This window comes from Sceloporus occidentalis, unplaced genomic scaffold (assembly GCF_023333645.1).
Source record: "Sceloporus occidentalis isolate IW3139 unplaced genomic scaffold, rSceOcc1.0.p SCAF_1, whole genome shotgun sequence".
Taxonomy (NCBI): Eukaryota; Metazoa; Chordata; class Lepidosauria; order Squamata; family Phrynosomatidae; genus Sceloporus; species Sceloporus occidentalis.
The window spans coordinates 48,794,720-48,817,737 of record NW_028316981.1 but is presented as its reverse complement, the minus strand read 5'-3'; the positions used below and the strand labels follow the sequence as shown (position 1 = coordinate 48,817,737).

The 23,018-nt window shown below is 40.3% G+C and overlaps 1 protein-coding gene across 3 annotated transcripts in view; it reads right to left on the bottom strand.

Moving 5' to 3' along the window:
* Nucleotides 1-2,001: 2,001 nt before the first annotated feature.
* Nucleotides 2,002-23,018, bottom strand: part of IRAK2 (interleukin 1 receptor associated kinase 2) — a 34,669-nt gene continuing 13,652 nt past the window's right edge. Inside the window, exons 4-13 of one of the 3 annotated variants that reach the window (XM_089520422.1) lie at nucleotides 22,687-22,778; nucleotides 21,164-21,361; nucleotides 18,756-18,802; nucleotides 14,818-14,932; nucleotides 12,193-12,302; nucleotides 9,767-9,962; nucleotides 8,018-8,080; nucleotides 7,024-7,224; nucleotides 6,061-6,580; nucleotides 2,002-5,167 (exon numbers count right to left, since the gene is read on the bottom strand). In XM_089520422.1, coding sequence (XP_089376548.1) covers nucleotides 5,055-5,167; nucleotides 6,061-6,580; nucleotides 7,024-7,224; nucleotides 8,018-8,080; nucleotides 9,767-9,962; nucleotides 12,193-12,302; nucleotides 14,818-14,932; nucleotides 18,756-18,802; nucleotides 21,164-21,361; nucleotides 22,687-22,778 — 1,655 coding nt within the window. In that variant the 3' untranslated portion in view covers nucleotides 2,002-5,054. The remainder of the gene's footprint in view (nucleotides 5,168-6,060; nucleotides 6,581-7,023; nucleotides 7,225-8,017; nucleotides 8,081-9,766; nucleotides 9,963-12,192; nucleotides 12,303-14,817; nucleotides 14,933-18,755; nucleotides 18,803-21,163; nucleotides 21,362-22,686; nucleotides 22,779-23,018) is intronic. The other 2 variants (XM_089520431.1, XM_089520440.1) reach the window with 2 other exon arrangements.

Sequence of the window (23,018 nt, the reverse complement as noted above, 5' to 3'; positions counted from 1 at the left end):
TGCATTTGGTGGAGTGGAAGTAGGCACAAATGTATGAAAGCTCATACCACCTGCTTCTCTCAGTTAGTCTCGAAGGTGCTACAAGATCCCCTGCATACTGATTTTCCAGACTAACATGGGTATGTCTTTGAAATCTACCAGAATCTGGAAAGATGTAGAAGCCCTGCTGTGCTGCTACTGCTGTTGTTTGCCTTCAAACTGTTTCTGATTTAAGAGGACTCTAGGGGACCTGGCTTGGCAACATTACATACAAAAGGGATCTAGGCATCCTAATAGACCACAAATTAAACATGAGTCAACAGTGTGATACAGCAGCTAAAAAAGCCAATGTGATTTTAGGCAGCATCAATAGAAGTATAGTGTCTAGACTGAGGAAATATTACTATTCTCTTCTGCTCTGGTCAGGCCCCACCTGGAATACTGTGTCCAGTTCTGGGCACCACAATTCAAAAAGGATGCTGAGAAGCTGGAGTGTATCCAAAGGAGGACGAACAAAATGGTGAAGCGTCTGGAAACCATGCCTAATGAGAAGGGGAGTGAAGGTTAAGGGGAAATATGATAGCCCTGTTTAATTATTTGAAGGGATGCCATATTGAGAAGGGAGCAAGCTTGCTTTCTGTTGCTCCTGAGACTAGGACCTGGAGCAGTGGATTCAAACCACAGGAAAAGAGATTCCACCTAAATATTAGGAAGAACCTTCTGACAGTAAGATCTATTCAATGGTGGGATACACTGACTCAGAGTGTGGTGGAGTCTCTTTTGGGCTTTTTAAAAGAGGTTTGATGGCCACCTGTCAGATTTTGTTTGATTCTAACCACTGGTGAGTGGTGGTTGTGATGCCAGCAGGTCAATATGCATCACTCCACTTTTTAGCCCAAGCTTCAAAGGAACTGGCCATGGCACTTGGGGATAGGGCTCAGCACCTTAGACACCTCCTTTCAAGTTCAGACTAAAATTCATCACCCTGTCCTGTCCTCACACTACACTAGGAGGCATGGGGCCAGAGGTTCAGAAGCCAAAGGAGCAATCAGAATTCAACATCAGAAGGAGAGTGAGGCCTGCCACCTCCATCGGGCCTGGCCTGAGCTAAGAAGAAGAGCCCTGTCTCCAGTCCATTTGCCTTGGTCCAGACCTCAGAGGGAGAGAAGAACTGCTGGACCTGATCCCCTTCTCCACCACCATTCTCTTCTCCTTTTGTGTTGTGTCTTTTCAGATTGTAAGCCTGAGGGCAGGGAACTGTCTAATTAAAAATAATAATTGTAAACCGCTCTAGAGAGTCTTTAGGGCTAAAGGGTGGGTATAAGTACTCTAATAAATAAATTAAACAAAATAAAACATCGAACAGTCCAGGGTCCAAGGCTGTAATTTCTAAACACAGGCCACAGTAGCCAATAACAAGGGCAAGAAACAGTCCAGGGTCTTAAATCTCAGTCAGGTATTGCTGTAAACTTCAGAAATTCATGTTTTGCAAGCAACTGCATGGAGGAAAGCCTCCACCTTATAAAGCACTCTGACTCAACCCCACCCTACTTGCAGGCTGTATTTCAGGAGGGTGTTTCCTTGCTGCATGCATACAGCCTCTCACTTTGCCTGTGTGGAAGGGACTGGGTTTGTTCCAGATGCCTCAGCCTTCTCCTTTCTTGAGGTGTTATCTCTCCTACCTCCTCCTCCTGAGGGTAGCTCAGGGGGCTGTCAGGAGGGCACAGCTGTGGTAAGTCAGCTTCCACTTCAGAAGCTGGACTCTCACAGGGGATCCTGATGGGTGGGTATTTCTTTCTCAGAAGCTGAACTCTCAAGCATAAGCATGACATCCCCCTCCCCCACATTAAAATGGCAGGATAGTCAATGGTGAGGGATGACCAGAATTGCAGCCTGACAACATCTGGAAGGCCACATGTTCCCCATTTGTGGTGTAAAATGTACAGTTTTGGTATCTTAAGTTTTGCTCAGATTCACTGAAGAGGCAGAAATACTACAGACACAGACCATAGTAGACAATTATGGACTGCATTCACAGAACGCTTCCAATACTTTATTTTAAATGTATAGTTAATCTATGCATTTGAAGCAAAGACTCTGTAATATACACTACAGCACAGGGTTGTGGAGAATGAAAGAATATATATAGCAGTGCATAGTCTTCTATTATTGTTTTGATGATTCAGGGTGTAAACCTATGCACACTCACCTGGGCATAAATCCTGTTGGATTTAAGGGGATTACTTCTTAAGTACATATATATAAGACTGTACTGAACACTTGCATTTTTAAAGTAAAAATTCCAGCAAGTGAAATTAATAGGAGAAGAAAGTACAGTGAATGCAAAGAATGTCAATATGTATCAAAATTCAGATTTACAAGTCTTTTAGGAATCGTTACTTATAAGAACCATAAACTACAAAATATGCTATAAAATATTTCCAACATAAATATATTATTTTACTTTGTAAAGAACTCTGTTGCTAGCGAATAAATAAGTGTATTTTTATCTGGTAAGGTCAGTTTACTAGAAAAGAAAGAAAAAACAATACAATATGTATGTTGCATATGCCCCCATTCCTCTGACACATCCAACAATTATGAATTAATTAATGCTGATTCTCTGGAGAACACAAAGGTTGTATCTACAAGAAAGTGAAGTACCAGATCCATTTGTCAGAGCTGTCTCGAATGTCTGGCCTGAAAGAAACACTAGCTGCTGCCATCCCACTTCCCTCCATTGATTTTCCTCTGCCACCTTCTGGACTGATCCCTCACTTCCTGTCTCTCCATTTGTTCTTTCATAGCTGAGATCTTTAGGTATATTTAAGGCTTTGGAATACTGTCCCTCCTGCATAGGATCAAATTTTGTTTCACTATCCACTGATCTCTTGGGCTGATTTAGACAATAATCCCATTTATGTGGGAATATGCTCCATTAGTCTTAACAGGCCTTAATTTTGAGTAAATATGCACAGGGATGCATTGCTAATAATTTTATTCTGAATTCTGTGCCAAAGAAACACAAAAACCAGATGATCAAGAAACAGATATTGTACTTTGCCAAACCTAAACCATTTACCATTTATATCAATCATTGTTTTCAAGTTCTGTTTGCCCAGATGGATAGCAAAGCATCTGTTCTGTGTTCACTATTTTGAATAAATGTTGCCCAAATATGAATATGGAGTTTGAGCTGTTTTCATACTGAAGCAAAGCACACCTAAACAGTCTCATATTAGAAAAGGGAATGGCCATATCATGCTGGAACAATGTTCTGTAAATTAGACAATGATGCATTTTTTAAAAAAGAAAGGTAGGCAGGAGTATTTATTCAAGTTTTCTCTTAACATTTCTTCCAAACCACTCCATAGCCAGACCCTGATCAGTATGTTATATTCCTGCCTTAGTGGAGAGACACAAAAAGAAGAATAATCCTGAAGGATCAGTCCAAGAGTCTATTTCAACAATGGCCAGCCATATGACCAGAATGGAGAACCAGCTGCCTGCTGTTGACTGTCCCTACTTCCCATTAATTGGACATATTCTCAGTCTGAAAATGGCAGGGGGGTTTCCTTCTCTTACAGTTTAAAATCTTAGCAGTACTTGTCACTGAGGCAGTGAAATGAAACATTCAGTTTCCTACTTCCCAAACCAGATCAGTACCAAGAGCTGGATGAAGCCTCAGCATCCAAAATGGGGGTGAGAACTGTGTTCCCATCAGGTATTGTTGGATTGCAACTTCCTGTAACCCTGGCCAGCATAGCCAGTTATAAGCAACTCTGAATTGCAGTTTAATTACATCTGCAGGGCCACACAATTCTCAGCCTTGAAACTGCACTGATGCAGAGTGAGAAGATAGCTTAATTCTGTAATATAATTTTGCAAAGGCATGGATATATTAGGAAGTACTATTTCAGTGTGAAAACCTGTTTCCCTGTATCCCTCTGGATCAGTAATCCTGTAGCATTTGCCATGTCAGTTCATATCTGGTGTGTCACAATACTGTAAACCGGTTGTTCCCAACCTCCCTAATGCCGTGACCCTTTAATACAGTTCCTCATGTTGTGGTGACCCAAACCCATAAAATTATTTTCGTTGCTACTTTATAACTGTAATTAAATAGGTGTTTTCCAATGGTCTTAGGCAACCCTCATGAAAGGGTCATTCGACCCCCAAAGGGGTCCCGACCCACAGGTTGGGAATCACTGCTGTAAATGATAGAAATTCAGAAGATGTAAGGGACATACCTCTAATCAACCTTTGTAAAGACAAGGGTTGGGCTCTTCTTATGTGAACCCCTCTCTCTCTAGTGTGCTTTCTAGAATGTTATGGGATTTACAACCATCCAGTTGGGGCTGTTTGGTTTTATCACATGGGACTTGCAGCAAATGTTTATTCTATGGAGAGTTTCTGTTCATAACTCTTTCCAGAATACTCAATGCACAAAAATCATAGTTTTTCCATCCCCCCACCCCCACCCCAACAACCAGTCAGTATTCTCTGTCCATGCAGCATAACTCAGGCTTGACTAGCGGTGGTCCTTTGCTGCATTGTATCTTTTTCTTCTAAGAACAATTGGACCTTGAAAGTGTGCTGATACCTTCTTTTTGAGACCAGATGGTACTGTGTTGGTTACAATAGGTTCCACACTTGGAAAATGAGTCCACTATAATGAGTATGTATTACAGTTGTTTTCTAGCATAGGTATTCTTCTTCTGACAAAAGCTTATTATGCCAGATGCATAATACATTGTAAATGTGCTCAAATGTTCATGTCTGCTTGTAGATTTTGAGAGACATCCCAGATGTATACAAAGAGATCCTGTAGCACCACTGAGACTGAGAGAAAGAAATTGGTAGCAGTTTCAAGCAGGGTGTCTACTAAAAGATATCTAATTCTCACCTATAAAGTGGAGAAGAGTTCTTTTGGTTCTAGTCACATCAGAAGAATGCTCCCAACTCATAACATTAAGATATTTTTCAGTCATATAAATCCAGCATAATTGACTTTGTTTTAGTTGCTGCAGCTAACAAAGCTTAATCTTTGGAAAATTCCACTGAAGATGACTTCATTAGACTGAAGATTTGAAGAGGTCATAACTGTTTATCTTCTTTTCTTCATATAATACAATCTGCTCCATCAATTTCTTCTTTGATTGATTGATCTTTATTTTGTTTGCTTCTGCTGAAAACAAAACAACCATCACTGACACATATAATACATACTACTGTATGTACAAATTGTATGTATAAATAAATAATTTCTATCCCTGCTTTCTCCCAATATGAGACCCATGGTATATACAGAACCAGTGTGGTGTAGTGTTTGAAATGTTTCAGGTGTTGGACTAGGACTTGGGAGACCAGGGTTCAAATGCCCTCTCTGCCATGGAAATTCACTGGATGATTTTTGGCAAGTCACTCTCTCCCACCTTCAGGGGAAGGCAGTGGCAAACCCCCTGTGAAGGAATCCTGCCAAGAAAACCCCATGAGAGGTTTATCTTGTGGTTGCTATATGTGGAAACTACTTGAAGGCACTCAACAAGTGTGTGCGTGCATGTGCATATTTGTGTGTGTATAAACTTAATGAGAAAACCAAAATAAATTTCCTTTCAAATCAATTTTATTAAGAATATTTATAGGATGATATTTACTGCTAGCTTTCAAGAAAGTCTAAACTCTCTCCAAAATAACAGTTATGTTGTGATCTGTCAAGTCTTGTGCACATTGACATCAGCATATACAAAAACAATAACTTGTTTTCTGCTGCTCCAGAGAACAGGACCCGAAGCAGTGGATGCAAGCTACAGGAAAAGAGATTCCACCTCAACATTAGGAAGAACTTCCTGACCGTAAGGGCTGTCTGACAGTGGAACACACTCCCTCAGAGTGTAGTGGAATCTCCCTCCTTGGAGGTCTTTAAACAGAGGCTGGCTGGCCATCTGTTGGGGATGCTTTGATTTGGATTTCCTGCATGGCAGGGGGTTGGACTGGATGGCCCTTGCGGTCTCTTCCAACTCTATGATTCTATGATTCTAATTTCCTCCTCCAAACAAAACATAAAAATTAACTTGTTACCTTGTGAAGAAAAGTCAGCAGCAGTGTTTTCTCTGTTTGTTGGAGTAATTCTGTTTGAAGAAGCTCTTGCTTCTTGAGGCTTCATACTTCTGTCGAAGTCCATATTTTCTGCTGTGAAGTCATTGCTATAATCTAGATCTTTTGTCAGAGGCTTAGCCAAGGAAATGTTTTCTAAATCTTGATGGCTGTTGCTTTGTATCTGGCAGCCAGCATCCTTCAGAGGATCCCAAGAAAAGTTACTTGATTCATCTGACTCACAAGGGACTTGTAACAGCTGCCCAGAATATGTTTCAGGAGGCACAGCTCTTGTCAAAGGTGGTAACAAATATTTACAATTCAGGGATGCTGAATTCACATTACTTTTATAATTGAGATTGCTGGAGAAGCTATCAGTGAAGGGACTAGCTGGCTCATCATTCGTTTCTTCTGGGATATTGACAGACAGTCCAAAATAGCTGCTTCTCTGAAGCATCTTCTGATGCTGTATTTGATGATCTGCCATTTTCACAATTTCATTCACCTGTTTTTAACAACAATGTTCAATATCTCATTTATCTTTGATTCACTAAGATAAAACGGCCTTCTCTTCCCTCAACTTTGTATGCTTTTAAGAAAACAAAAAGAGTGAACCAATTCCAAACATGTGCAATATAAGCTATTTTCATTAATTCCAGCCACCTGGCTATTGTGGCCTATAATAGTTGCAGTTGGTGAACCATGCCCTCAGACCACTTGGTCCCCTACTGATCAGATTGGATCAAAGAACACCCCCCAAGTACACACCTGTTATTGCAGTGGAGTACCATAATTTCAAAACAGAACAGAAACTTTCCAGGTGGAAAAGCAAACCTCCAATTTCACGCTCCCCCTATACTCTGCTAATTTATTTGTCAATAAGCACCATGTGCCTTTTTTTAAAATCGAACATGAGGAGGTGTGCTAGGAAGGAAATGTCATATTTACCTCAGCCAGATCAGCTTTCTTTTTTCTTAGGCAAACACAAATAGCCATAGCCAAACAAACAGTGGTTGTTTCTGGCAAGCAAACTGCTTCCTTATCTTGATATTTGCGACACATTTCCATTGCAGCAAGTCTTTCAAATGTTCTTTCCTTAGAAGAGGACAGATCTTTTGCCACCTCTATTTCTTCAAGGAGAGCATCTTTCTGTTGAAGATAAAGGTTCAGAGAGGAGCAGATGAGCCATCTCTTTTGCATCAGAGTGCCATTGTCTTGGGTGACTCACTTCGAACTGCATCAAAATTACATTATGACACAGATGGTATCATTTCAGACAGATTGTGTCTAAAATGTCTGTGTGCAATCTGTCTAAAATTCATGCAGATAATATATAGATACGGATGCCTTACTTTAGACAGATTGCATACAAAAACTGACATGATCACAAAAATTGAAAGCCATAAAGTTGGATTTCCAATTCACCAGTATTTTGTAACAAGCTTACAATTATGTGGTTAACAGTTTTTACAGTCTAGAATAGGTTGGAGAAGTTTTCCAAAAAGCTTTCAGATAGTACTTGTAGCTCTAGCAAGTCAGTATCCAATACATCATGGATGGACAACTTGTGTTGCTCTAGGGATCATCACCATTGGACTTGCTGAATAGGGCTGATAGGAAGTGGCAATAGCTGGATAGTCAAAAGCTGCCCATCCTTGTAATATAAGATATGTTAAGATATACTGATATATAAAATACACATAATAAATTAGATCATAGCCTTTTCTGGAATTCTTTGTTGTTGCTGACATTTTCTGAAAAACCTGCATTACTGGGCTCTGCATGGAGTGTGCCTGCAACACAACTGTAACTGTGTGGACTCACCTATTGTAACAGACAGGATGTGGTGAAAAAGGCACATGTGACCCATATGAAGAAACAGATTTGAGCTCAGAGTCTGCATTCTCCAGACTCTTAACTATGAAAACATAGCATCACTTACCAAAAAAACAGGATGCCTGCCTTCATCCATTGCCTTCATGCCAGTCAATATTTCTGCTAAAACCTGGGGAAACATATAATTAGATTTCTTCCCATTTAGAACAAATTACCTAAAATCAAAGCAAAAGAAATTCTAAAGGGGGCCAGAAAGTGAAGAGATAATTCTACCATTACTTCCAGTGTGGGAAGAAGGTGATGCATTGGATTTGCCTTGTTCTCCTGTCCATCTTTTTCTTAAAAAATAAAATAAAATAAATCTCTATTGGACCCAATGTGTGGGCAGACTACACCATTAGAGAGTAGGCAGAAATAGTCCTCTTCCCCAAGTGTGTGGCAATAGATCGAGTAGATACAGGTCTACCTTTTGCCCAGTTTAGCTCTGGGCCTTATGGTGGTTACACCTGGCAGAAACCCTTCCAAGGGTAAGCCTGTACCTATAAAGCATAATAACATCCAAAATCCACAAAACAGCAATAAAATATATGTCACAAGCTTTTGAAGCTCCACTGGTTTCTTCATCAGGCAAAGATGTTAAAAATAATACAGGAGAACAAAATGGACAATGTCTGGCATGGGACAGACTACACAAAAAGGGTGGCATGCCGGTGGCCTTTTTTCCTCCGGAGGGAAGCTGCAGCCGCCAAATCGTGTGGACAGAGAATTCCCTCTGAATTTTACAACCGTTCCTGAAGTTTCTCCGGGTTGTATGAAAACTAGAGCTGAATCTCTGAAGGGATAGCATTCAGCACAGGGAGCTCTCTTGTACAACTCAGAGAGGCTGCATGAGGAGCTGCAGTAAAATTAAGAGTAGATTTCCCCCCCTGCAGCATAAGATCCACCGGCCTCCTGTTCCACAGGAACACAGAATCAGATACTGGTTCATCTATCCCAGTATTACACACTCTGACTGGTAACATGTCTTCTAGGTCTCAGGAAGAAGTCTTTCCTAGCATTGCTTCCCCACCCCCTTTTTGCTAAAGACAGCCAAGAAAGAACCCCAAATTTTCTGCATGCAAAGCGTTTATTACACAGAAGGCTAAGTGTCTAAATTCCGTCCAGAAACAGGATTTAAATCCCGGAAAAATCCTGCAAAAGTGGGGTTGTTTTGAGACTCATCAAGGGAAATGAACATTAATCTGGCATTAACCCACACAGAAAGTGGACAAAATCAGCTGCTTTTCACTTTCGAGAGGATGCCGGGTTAATGCTCAATCCCTCCGTCATATGAAAACAATACCACTTTTGTAGGATTTCCCTGTTTTAAATCCTGTTTTTGCACAGGATAAAACCCCTTGTGATAAACTCCTAGGATTGAGTTAGGAGCACTAGATTTCTAAGCAACTATTTGGTGATGTTTTTGCTTACATCAAACATTTACCTTGATAATCAAAACACATCATAAACCACATAGATCTGAAGCCAATGTTAGTCCCAAACAGTGTAGACCCATTTGATCAGGGAACTGACCTAAGTTTTTATTTATCAAATTCCAGTTGACTCAGTGGATCTGTCTATTGGAAACAATTGCATCTAGGCCATAATCTTGGTAGTGCAACTGTCTGATTTTTCCTTTTTTACAGCTGTTTTCTTAGCCTTTTTGTTACACCATTTGTAAGTCTCCAGACCCAGAGTATTATTTTAAACAGTAACAACAACAATGGTGTAATGCTAATCCATACAGGGAAAGCAAGAAGTAAAATTCACTTAAAACAAAACCTGCCAAGCACAGGTACACAGACGAACAACTTACTATTCCGCAACCAAATATGTCGACTTTTTCTGTTAGCTGCCCATGCCTGACAAAATCTTCTGAGAAATAAGCTAGAGAAGCTTGCAAGACTTTGGTTTTGATCATAGCACGATCAGACTTTTTCTCCACAGGGTGCAACCTGAGACCAGAATGCCCAAGTTGAGGGGCAAAATTTGCATCCAGCAAAACATTGGAACTGTGCATAAGAGAAAAAAGACAAAGAAAATATCAGCTACACCATCAGTCTTCATCTGGTGGGTACGCACTCACTGCTGGGTCACATCCTAGCTTTAAGTGTGATGCAAGAGCAGTACTAACACCATACAAACATATGGCCAATAAAATAAGTGGTTTCTTCAAAACAAGATTACTGTATATATTCATGTAAAAGTCTAGAAATTTTAGTCAAAAATTGACCCCAAAAACTTGAGTCAACTTATCCACGAGTCAATATAAATTCTGCACTTTAACTCTTATATAAAAAAGGAACCATCCCTTGGTGAAAGGCAAGAACGTAATCTGTCCTGGACGCACTGACTCCCTCTCTATTCTCTCATTCATCATGCCTTTAGTATAAGTACAGTTGGCCCTCCGTTTCCGCGGGGGATCCGTCTGGAACCGCCCTCACAAAAACGGAGGCTTGCACACATTCAAGTCTCATAGGCTTGAATGAGGTGCCCCCCGTGTGTGCGGCCTGGGCATGTGAGCCATAAGAAGTAGCAGAGGTTGCCCCTCCGCGGATATTCGAGGGCATGGATCTCAGATCCGTGAGTTAGGAGGGGCAAGTGTACAAACAGTCAGCCTTGCTGAAAGTTTGATAAGTTCATTGGCATTGTTTTCCTTTGCTTTTCTCCTGGAAACTTTGCTTCATTACATGTCCCAAAGTTTTTCCCCTCGACTTATCTATGGGTCATATCAAACCCCATAATTTTGACCCCAAAACCTGCCCTCGACGTATAAGTCGACTTAGTCAAGTATATACGGTATGTTAAAATTGGGGTCCTGGGTCTTCAAAGGTTGGATCTTTGGGAGGAAAAACCTTTAGCTAGGTTGTAATAACACTCATTAATCATAAGAAATCCTTTAATCCAAAATGAGAATCCTAACGAAGTGGTAATATTGGAATGTTATGACATAAATTACCTCAGTATTGCCAGACTGCAGTATTGTATATACACCAGCAATTTCACACTCTAGCCTTTCTGCTTTTAAGACAGTCATATTAGTTAAGAAAATATCAAGTGGCTATTCTGAGGTAACATGAATGTACTGAGATAAATTTATTTATTTAATTTATATGCTGCCTTTCTCCCCAAAGGTACCCAAGGTGGCTCACAGATTTAAAAAACATTACAATAACATTTAAAACAGTGAAAATCACCTAAAAACAATATAAAATCATGTTAAAAATATAGGCAATACACACGCTCAATATAAAAACCACTGTGGCATGCTTATATTTTAAACATTTGCTTAAATAAAAAAGTGTTGGTTAATCTTTCTGGCACGCACTCACTGCCTTCTGTTAGCACTCTTTCCTTCTCATTTCCCCCTCACCTGGGGAACAGCATGGACTAAAACCAAGTGGAGGGCATATCTGTAGAGGAGAATCAACAGGTGGGGAAGGACCACCACCAATACTACTGCTTTGTCTGCTGATCCTTTACTACAAAATATTTACTCAACTAGTCAAAAATGAGTATGTATGAACTCTGACTTGTGCCTGGAACTTCATATCTCATAAGATGGAATTCCATCCCTAGCCATCTGTACCAGTTCACGACAAGCTGTTTTAAGTCTGATTTCTAGTTAAAGAGTAGCATTTCAAATTAAGTCAGGAAAACAGAATTCTATTAATTATAACTACAGCAGCAAACAGGATTTTAATTTTTTTTAAATTTATATCCTGCCTTTTTCACAAAACTGGGACTCAAGAGGGCTCACAAGATGATTAAAAAATAGATGGAACTAAAACACAAGATGTTATACTATTGAAAAGACAATTTACTAGATTAGCATAGTAAAATAACCAAATACTAAAAATTTAAAGGCACCATAGAAAAATAAATCAACCTTTCCCCATCCTGTCAGCTAGCAGAAGCCTCAATGTATAAAAACGTATTTTCCTGTTTGTAGAAAAAGGAAAACAAAGAGGAGGCTAAGCTAGCCTCCCTTGAAAAGGAGTTCCACAACCTGGAAACAACCACTGAGAAGGCCTTAAAAGCATGGTCATTTTTACACAAAAATTAGTTTATAGTTCTGTATGTTGTTCTACTCTAACATTTGATAATAAACTAAAAAAGAAAAAAAAGTTCTATTGTTCTGAAGTACAAAAATTTTTTTACTTTAATGTCTTTCTTTCTTTTTTTTTAAAGGTTACAATGGCATTAAGAACACACTAATGCTACTTAGAGTAAGTTCTGCACCTTTTCACATTCCCATGAATAACTCTTAACTGGTGTAAATGTTGAATGCCTTGAATAAGTCCCAAAGAGATTTTGATGCGTTTCTCCCATGATAATGATTCAGAACCTCCCTGTAATAAAAGAAAAAGAAACTTTTTGAAAGGATAAAAATTGCACAATCAGCAACATGCCTGTCTCTGAGGTAACAACAGAAGTCTCTCCTAGCCCAAATTTTCCATTAGATGACTGATGAGGTGCTGACTGAAACCAAGAATCAAGCAGTTTCACAGGACTGAAGGATCTTTTCTCCTTTAAAATGTTCACACTTGATCCTCAACTATAGGCAGCCTAAGACTTTCATGGCCGGCTTCCATAGTTTTTTGTGGGTTTTTCGGGCTATGTGTCCATCTTCTAGAAGAGTTTCTTCCTGACGTTTCGCCAGCATCTGTGGCTGGCATCTTCAGAGAATGTTTGCCTGGAAAGGACTTCGGTATACCTTTCCAGGTAAGCATTGTCTGAAGATGCCAGCCACAGATGCTGGCGAAACGTCAGGAAGAAACTCTTCTAGAACATGGCCTCATGGACCGAAAAACCCACAAAAAACTATGTAGGCAGCCTAGTTCATTAGAAAGTTAGTCCATTAATGAGAAATTAGTTTATTAGAAAAAACAAAAATACAGTTGGACTATAATTTGCCAAAGATATTTTTGTCATAAAAGTAATTACAATGAAAAGTAATTACAAAAATAATTATAATTATTTTGGAAGGTTATGTTTCTATGGGCAGAATAGTTTTTCATGTCCAATAGACACTGTATGCATTTCATTGCCAGGCTTTAGGAAATTAGGTTGTACATCACTGAGATTTTGGGAATTAAAAAAAAAACCTTTCCCCATCCATCAGCAAGGTTACACTGTACACACCTTATTACAAACTCCTTTTGAAACTCCACAAATGCACAAGTCCAAGGTTGCTCAGAACCAGTCTTTAGAAGGGAGGGGTTATGTTGCAGACTAATACAGCTCTCTCTTTGAAAACCGATACAACAGAACTAGTCATGTTCCAAAGCAAAACTAGAAGCTAAAAAGCGGAAAAATTCTTCTTGACTGGCCCATACTGAGACAGAAAACACTTATATGTGCATAGCATCTGCAGATTTTTCACAACCTGCTGCTGAAACACATTTGAGTGTGCTTTCTTTCAGTCTCATAGTGCTCCTAGGAACCTGGGAAGATGTGTCAGGAAAGGACAAACAAAATGTCTCTCCAATTTGGCTGTTGAAACAATATGGATCAATTCTGTTTAAAAAATCTGGAAATAGGAGCTTGTTCACTGTGCCTAATATTATTCATTCAATTGCCCATAGCAATAGTGTGTACATTTCTATATCACTTATCAGTGAACTAACACTCCCTAAGCAGTTTACAATGTGTAAGCTAATTGCCCCCAACAAGCTGGGTACTCATTTTACCAACCTATAAAAGAATGGAAGGCTGAGTGGACCTTGGAGCCCTGCCTGGGATTGAACTCACTACCTTGTAGCTGCAGTACAGCTATTTAACTACTGTGCCACCAGGGTTCCATTCCATCTCAAAGGCTCTGAACAGCTTATTTCTTTTTTAAAGACAAAAAAGGGGAACTTCCACACAAAAACACCGAAGTTCTTGCTGAGAGAAAGGGAGTCCAATTTTCAAGTAGTTCTTTTTCCTCTAGTTAGTGACTGCAGAGCTGAGTGACCTTCTTTTCTCCTGTACAGCCATAGCCCAATTGTTCAGCCACTGTAACACAGTTCTTTTAGGAAGGGACAAAGAAGCAGACTTCCACTAGGTGTTGGGCTAATTGCTAGTGTCAATATGAAATTCCCATTGTTGGGAAGGGGTGACCCTGCTGATCAGCCATTTGTTTTTATCCCACTGACTGGAGCCAGGAGACGCAATCCTGTTAGTACACTGCACTCATACTGGCAGTGGTAGCATGATTTAAAATGGCCATGGATACAGTGGCTGAAGAAGAAATGAGACACTAAAGAAAAAGGTTGCTTGAAGCTGGCAAATTCTGAGTGTGCCTGCACTGCATAAGTAAAGCAGTTTGACACAACTTTAACTGCCATGACTCAATGCTATGGAATCCTAGGATTTGTAGTTTTATGAGCTATTTAGTCTTTCTTGTCAGAGAACTCTGATGCCCTACCAAACTACAAATCCCAGAAATACATAGCATCGAGCCATGGAAGTTAAAGTGTTGTCAAACTGCTTATTTCTCCAGGATAAAAGCAGCCTTTGCCTGTCTTCCCCACACCACCATTGTGTGACCCTGGGGGGGGGATGAGTTCTTTACTACAGGATTCTGTCTAGAGAGTTACTTCCTATGACATGTAACAGGTTATATAACTGGGAGAGTAGAGTAGTGAGAAATCAACTGGTTTTTAGATCTTGTTGGACTACAGTTCCCATAATCTTGTGACCACTGACTAAGTGCTGGCTAAGCTTGATCCAGGTTTTTATTAAACCACTTCTGGAGGTCCTTACGTTCACCACTTTAGTTTATTTAGAAAGCTGGGTTTTCTCTTTGTTTGTTCAGGTCAACACACATCTAATTTTAGAACTTGGAAGGAGTAAGCAACAGTATGCAACCTTATTGCTCACCTGACACTGTAGCCTGTCCATTAGTGATCCATTTGGCATGTAGGGATATATCAGGCAGTGAAAAACACTTTCTACACAGAAGCCTAGAAGCTGTAGTATGTTGGGGTGACAACACCTAAAACAAGTATTTGAGCAAATTATTGAGCAAATTGAATTTTCCATAGTTGAAAATAAAACTACATGATCAGTCTCAAGTTAGGACATTTGTACATTTACATTTAGGTAGCACAGCCTGCTAGTTTTATATATAGCAGTGACATACCCATACATACAGGCACTTTCCTACTGTCTGTTGTGGAAGGAGAAAACACTGTTTGTTTGCAGAACTGTCTCTTACTTGGGCTAATAGCAAAATCTCAGTGTATTTACTGCCTTTTAGATTCAGACAAGTGGCATAAAAAGGGGAAGAAAAACTGCAAATGTTGTACTGTGATTCCAAACCTTCTACAACAGCAGCAAAGCTGTGTCAATGTTTATTTTTGCAAGCAATGTGTAGAATATATCACAACCTAGAACGTGACACATATTTCATTAGTGGGATGAACAAAACAGGATTGGGTATAAAAATAAACCAAGATTCCAGGCAAACCCTAATTTGTCATGCTGGTTAAACCAGAGTCCTATGCCAAAAACAAAGCATGGTTTATGGCTCTGCCTTGTTTGTAGAGAAGAAACCCACAGTTTCTGGTTCACACATATCAACTGACAAGCTAGCCTGCATCAGCACTATTGTTATTAGCTTCCCTCGAGTTGGTTCTGACTCATGGCAACTTCATGGATGAGACATCTCCAAGAATCCCTATCCTCCATTGCCTTACCCAGATCCTGCAAGCCCTTGCCCACAACCCCCCTGATTGAGTCTATCCATCTTGTTTTCTGTTGCTTGAGCAACTGTTTTCTGAGCAAGCTTGTTTTCTGCTGCTCCAGAGACTAGGACCCGAAGCAATGGATGCAAACTGCAGGAAAAGAGATTCCACTTCAACATTAGGAGGAACGTCCTGACAGTAAGGGCTGTTCGACAGTGGAACAAACTCCCTCGGAGTGTAGTGGAGTCTCCTTCCTTGGAGGTCTTCAAGCAGAGGCTGGATGGCCATCTGTCGGGGATGCTTTGATTGTGATTTCCTGCATGGCAGGGGGTTGGACTGGATGGCCCCTGTGGTCTCTTCCAACTCTATGATTCTATGATTCTATCTGGTTTGTGATCTTCCTCTTTTTCGTCTACCAGGTACCTTTCCTAGCATTATTGTTTTTTCTAGTAATCTGTGCCTTCTCATTATGTGGCCAAAGTATGATAGTCTCAACTTTATCATCTTTGCTTCCAAGGAGAGCCCTGGTCTGATCTGTTCAAACCCATTTGTTTGTCTTCTTGGCTGTCCATGGTATCCTAAGTACTCTTCTCCAGCACCACATTTCAAATGAGTTGATTTTCTTTCTGTCTGCTTCCTTCACTGTCCAGCTCTCGCATCTGAACATGGTAATTGGGAATACAATGGCCTGAACGATTCTGACATTAGTGCTCAGTTGTATGTCTTTGCTCTTCAGTAGTTTTTCCAGTTCTTTCATAGCTGCCCTTCCCATTCCTAGTCTTCTTCTTATTTATTGACTGCAGTTTCCATTCTGGTCAATGTTTCATCCTAGATATGGGAATTCTTTAAGTATTTCAGTTTCCTCCATACCTAGACTGAATTTGTGTATTTCTTCTGTGGTTATTATTTTTGTTTTCTTTATGTTCAGCATCAGACCAGCTTTTGCAATTTCATCTTTGACCTTCCTTATTAACTGTTTCAATTCCTGAATGTCTTCTGCTAATTATGGTGTCATCTGCATATCTTAGGTTGTTAATGTTGCTTCCTCTTATCTTCACTCCTCCTTTTTCTGATTCTAATTTGCTTTTCTTATGTTTTCAGCATACAAGTTAAACAAGTAAGGAGATAGGATGCAGCCTTTGCCTGACCCCTTTGCCTACTAGGAACCACTCTGTTTCCTCAAATTCTATTCTGACTGTGGCCTCTAGTCCTTGGTACAGATTCCTCATCAGGACTATCAGATGTAGCGGCACACTCATGCCTTTGAGTGCATTCCATAGTTTTTCATGATCTATATAATCAAATGCTTTGCTGTAGTCTATAAAACACATGCTGATTCTTTTATGGAATTCTTTGGTGCACTCCACTAGCCATCACATGTTTGCAATGTGATCCCTAGCGCCCCTTCCTTTTCTGAATCCTGCTTGCACCTCTGGAATTTCTCTCTCCATGTATGGTTGGAGTCTATGCTGCAGAATTTTGAGTATTATTTTACTTGCATGTGAGATTAGTGCTTTGTCCTATAGTTGCTGCAGACTTTTGTATCTCTGTTCTTGTGGACTGGTATGTATGCTGAGCGTTTCCAGTTTGTTGGCCACCTATTTGTTTTCCAATTTTTTTTTGGCATATTTCAGTTAGCACTAAAGTTGCATCTGTCTGTAGGCACTGTAGCAGTTCAATTGGGATATCATATGTTCCCGGTGATTTATTTTTTCCAATTTCCTTTATTGCAGATTCCACTTCACTTCTTAGAATTTGGGGTTCATCTTCATTTGGCTCCCCATTCCAAATATCATTCATTTCCTCATCTTTGTATAACTCTTCTGTGTATCCAGCGTCTTTTTATTTCTTCTTGTTCCTGTATAATGTTCTTTTTTCTCCATAAAGCATCCTTGCCCTCGGTTTGAACTTGACTTTAATTTTTTGATAGAGGTCTCATTTGTTTCTTTCTTCCTTTTGTTCTTTTCTTCCAGTTCTCTGCATTGATCACTGTAGTATTTCTCCTTATCCCTGTGTGTCAGACATTGGATAGTTGTGGTCATACTTCTGGGTTTATTCCTATCTGCCTTTTCTTTTGCTTGCTTTCTTTCCTTGATTTCTTGAAGTGTTTCATCTGTCATCCATTGTTTCTTATCTTTCTTTTTGGCCACTGTTAGTGTTTTTTTGCATCCATTCTTAATTATGTCTTTGACTTCTGTCCACAGTTTGTCAGGTTTCCGGTTGATCCTGAATATAATATGGCAATTTTCCATGGCAGCAGCATCACTTCTCATGTGGAACAATTTAATTTTTATTTTGTACCTGAGTTGCACACATTTTGAGTGCTCAAACAGTCTCCATACATTTACTCATCCATCAGGCAGTGTTATGTTTTCTACCTGCATAAAACTCAGCAGGAATTGCAAGGTCCACTAACTTGTGAAGCTTCTGCTAAAAATGCAGTACACTTTAAAACACCAACTATTACACTATGATTCCACTCATAACTGCCATAGTTGCATCCTATGTAATACTGGTATTTTGTAGCTTGATGAGGCATAAGAGCTCTTAAAAACTCAAAATTCTAAATATCCCTCCCTCAACTGCAAATCATAGGATTTCATAGGCTATGTGGGTAGAGCTTAAAGTAGCACTATCATATGGTAGAATCATAGTGCTACAACTGTGTAGTGTGAAAGGGCCACAGGTGATATTCAGAAGGTAAACATACAGGCTGAACAGACTAACACGATACGCCAGCTTGGGGGCAGCATGGGGGTGTGGCCGTTGGACGCCACTCACATCGACATCACCCCCAAGCTGGCATCACGTCACCTGCCTGCCCAGATAGTGGACAGCATTTAGATGTTTCTGCAGCGTGGTGATTAGACGCTGCACACTGTAGAAACTTGGAAGAGCTGCTGGTGTGGTGAAAGGGCCAGCTTTTTTCCGTCCCAAAAAGGAGCAGCATTTTGCCGCTTCTTTTTGGGCTGGAAAAATGCCGGATCAGGTCCATGGCGTACGGTTGTCGTGGTCCTGATCTGGCGTTCAAAGGAGCAACCAGAAGCCACTCCTTCAGAGCAGTCTGCTTCACCCCTCATATTATCTGGATTGATCTCTTTCCCTTTTGTCCATTTTTGCACAGTTACTTACCGAAAATAGATCTGTACTTCTGTGTGAAAAAATCTTTGTGTCTGATTCTGGTACAAAGAAAAAGGAATATATTTATTGTCTATCCCAAAAGTATATAGGAAACACATCCATATTTTTGAATATTCCACTGGCTAGTTTGTTAACCAAGAAATTAAGATTCTACCACTCATTGTTCTGAAAATGTTTTAAATTATTTTCTTTTAATCTGTTTTAGATTTCCTTATTGGTTTGGGGTAGGATTGTTCTACATTGTAGCTAAAACAATGGATTATGTTGATGGAATCACAAAATGGATGTCAATCACAAGCAACCTAAAAATTTGCCTCAAAGGCCAAGAAAATTAGAAGAATGAAAAAGGGAGAGGAGGAGAGGGACAGACAGTTTTGCAGGAACTAACAGCCAAACACTAGCTTGATGCTCAATTCAGGCTTGTGTATTTTGACTGTTTTAACTTTCTTTAAGTCCCCTGTTACAGTCAGCATGGGTTTGAGCATTGGACTAAGACTCTGGGTTGAAATCCTCACTCAGCCATGGAAACCCACTGGGTGACCTTGGACAAGTCATACTCTCTCAGACTCAGAGGAAGGCAAAAGCAAACCTCTCTGAACAAATCTTGCCAAGAAAACCCAGTGATAGGTTCACTTTGGGGGTGCCATAAGTCAGAAATAACTTGAAGGCACACAACAACAATCTCATTATAATGTGAAGTCGAAGACTTTCATGGCTGGCATCTATAGATTTTTGTGAGTTTTTGGGCTATGTGGCCATGTTCTAGAAGAGTTTATTCCTGATGTTTCACCAGCATCTGTGGCTGGCATCTTCTGAGAATCTCAGTATACTTTTAGAAGGAAAGTATGCAAGAAATCAATAAAATCATAATAATAATTTTGTATCTCCCACTCACCATCAGCTCTAGTACCTAAAAAGATTTGCTTTTAACCTACGAAATGTGAATGCCAATGGTTTTCATGAAGACATAATCACAGTCCACTTGAATATTTTCAAACCATTCATAAATGGATGAATTTCTGGGTGGGGTCTCAATTGCTAATCTTGGGCTGAGGGCAATGTTAACAATGTTGGCAGTACTGGCAAACTAGACTACGGTCTGGACTTCATGACGCGTAGTACATAGAGAAAGCCATTTCCACAACCCATTACTGGAGTCCATTGCTATAATCTAGAGTAGTAATTCCCAAAATGGGTGGTAGCGCCCCTGTTGGGGCCGTTGGAAAGCTTCGGGGTGGGGTGGGGGGCTGAGGGAAAAATGGGCAGCAGAGGGGCAGGCAGGTGCACATGAGCTCTCCTCTGTTCCCTCTTGCCTGGGCTAGCTAGCTCAAGCCAGCCAACCAAGACAAAAGGGAATGGGGGGGGGGGGGGTAGGCATATGCACTCTCCTCCTTCCCTTAGCTAGCTAGCCAAGACAGGGGGGAAAGGAAGAGGGTAAGCGCCTGCCCCCCATTCCCTTTTGCTTGGCTAGCTGGCTTGAGCTGGCTAGCCAAGACCAGGGGAAAAGGAAGAGAGTGTGAGCCTGCCCCTTCCCTACCCTTTTGCCTTGGCTAGCTGACTTGAGCTAGCTAGCCAAGGCAAGGGAGAGAGAGCACACATGCCTATCCCCCAATTCCCTTTTGTCTTGGTTAGCTGGCTTGAGGCTAGCTAGCCCAGGCAAGAGAGAATGGAGGAGAGCTTGTGCATGCCTCCCTCCTCCCTTCCCTTTTCCCTCACAGCCTGGACAGATGGACCCAGAATGTCCTGTCTCAGAATGGTGCACAAGGCAAAAGGAAATGGGGGGCAGGCTTACACAAGCTCTCCTCCTTTCTCCCTTGCCTTGGCTAACTAGCATGTGAGTGTGGGTGTGGGCGAAGGTTGCTGCCTGTCGCTTACATCACAAGTGCGGCATTGACGCACTTGTGATGTGTGCCCAGCGACCCCAAAAGAACCCGTTTTTTCCAGGCTCTCTTTGGGGCAGAGGGACGCCAGGCAGTTTGGCTGCTGTGGCATCCCTGTGGAAGGAAACAGGCTGCCGCCAGGTTGCCCTTTTGGGGCGGTTTGTCCCGGGCCTTAGTTTCATTAAATTCATGACATGAAGTCATAAAGAAGTATTTCTCATAAATGAGGAAGTATTTCAGTAGGTTGCCTAAAGATCTGTTCTGCATGATCTCTAATGTTTGAAACTGTTCTGCTTTAACTGTTTCAAATTGTATTTTAGGATTGTTTTAGGCTGCTAAATGTTATTTTAAAATGTTTATGTTTGTACTGTTTTACTTGCTTTAATTTGTTCATCACCTCAGGAGTCCTTATAGGTTGAGAAGTGATATATCTTAAATAACTAAAGTCTTGAGCCCTATATTGGGAGAAAGGCTGGATATAAATTAAAAATAACAACAACAACAACAAAGTATACTTGCCTCTTTTAGCTTTTTAACAACATATAATGTACTGTCTCTCCGACCTTTGTAGGTGATAGCAAAAATGCCTTCACTAATTCGGTTTTCCTCACTGAAGCCACTGGTGGCAGTTTCCACTTCACCTGATGTCCACAACAGGCTGACACTTTTAGGAATATTAGGAATGTTTTCCTGTTGAGAAACAGACGCACTGCAGAGCTACAAATTTTAGAGAAAAGACATTACAGTGTTACTCTGGTGACTTTTACTTTCACACCAAACTAGACCACAGGCCATCATACCTAGAACTTGTTAAGAGCATCTAGGTTTTGGTTTTTAGTTGAGAGGCCTGCATAGAAATCAAAACCCTCTTTGAGATGGAAATGTTGTTTATCCTGCTGCCAAACCCCGAAGTGAGATATCTTTTTAATATCGTTTTATTTTACGATTGTATTTTACAGGCCCCATATGAATCTGCCTGGACCCTGAGGTCATCCAGAGAGAATCTTCTCTTAGTCTCACCACTGTCACAAGTATGGTTGGTAGGGATACAAGATAGGACCTTCTCGCTGGCTGCCTTTAGATAGAGGGGGCAAAACCTCTCTTCATCAAATGCAACTTTCCATATGGAAATGTAAATTATTTCATGGAACCAGTATTTATGGACCTGTACTGGACACTAGTGAGATGGAAGACTGACACTTTCTACCTTGCAAAGCTGGCACTGCAATTAATTAAAATATAGAAGGCCAACACATTGCCAGTTACTGCATTTGTAATAATAATAATTGCATTTTTTATGCCAGGGAGAGGCAGAGGTGCTCGAAGAGTTTTTTGTCTTTTTTCCAAAGTAACTTGGCTATACATTGACACAAAGCACCTTAATTTGAAAAGGGAGGTCTATTTGCTTCTCTACCTCAGCCATTATTGAATATTTTCAAGCCGTGGATGGCAGAATCTGTGGATACAGAGTCAAAAGTATTACTTTTTGTTATTGACAGTAACAAAATTAGGGAAAGTTATTTTACAAAGAAAGCAAACTTTCTCAAGCTGGTGCCTTCCAGGTGTTTTGTGCCACAGAGCCATCTGAGAATGTTGGCTTGGGTTGATCAGGAATTATAAAAGTATTCAATTTTATCTGAAGAAGAAGAATACAAGAATAGATCCAGCAGTACTGCTTTCACAAAATTTTCATTACCATCTGAAACATAAGGTATTTTTATATAGCAGGCAGTGGCAAACAAGAGAAAGCCCCTGAAAAGTATACTCAACAGGGAGCCACAGATATCCTCACTCCCTTTTAAAGTGTGGACACTAGATACAGTTGTCAATGCCAACTACAGTAGATCCATTGAATCAATTGAACTTACCAAAGTGTTGATTTATAAAGCTCCTATTGATTAAAAGGGATTATTCCTGTTGGGACTGACAATTGGGTTTAGTTCACAATGTATACCTAAAAATATAAATACTGCAAACTGGCTCACAGAGTAGAATTTTATATTAGAAAGGAATACAGAGATACTCTGCCATAATCTCTTTACCTTTACATTTGAACGTAAGGAATGGGGAAGGTCCACAGAAATTGGTGGTGGAGATAAAGGACGAATGCCTCCATCTGCTTTTAAAACAGGATCTGAAAGTGATAAAATGGAATTCATTAAAAAGCAAGCTCTGTGTGCAACCCTAAGAGGAAATAATTTGTTTTGTTCTGAATATCTGTGCCCCATGAAAAACAGATGTTCAGAAATATTTCCACATTTTAAACTTACTCTACAGTAAAAAAAAAAAAAAGCTTGCACGCACTCTTGACTCTGTTTGCAAACTTGAATTAACTCTTGCTAATTTAAATAGAATAGTAAGAGATCACTGAAGT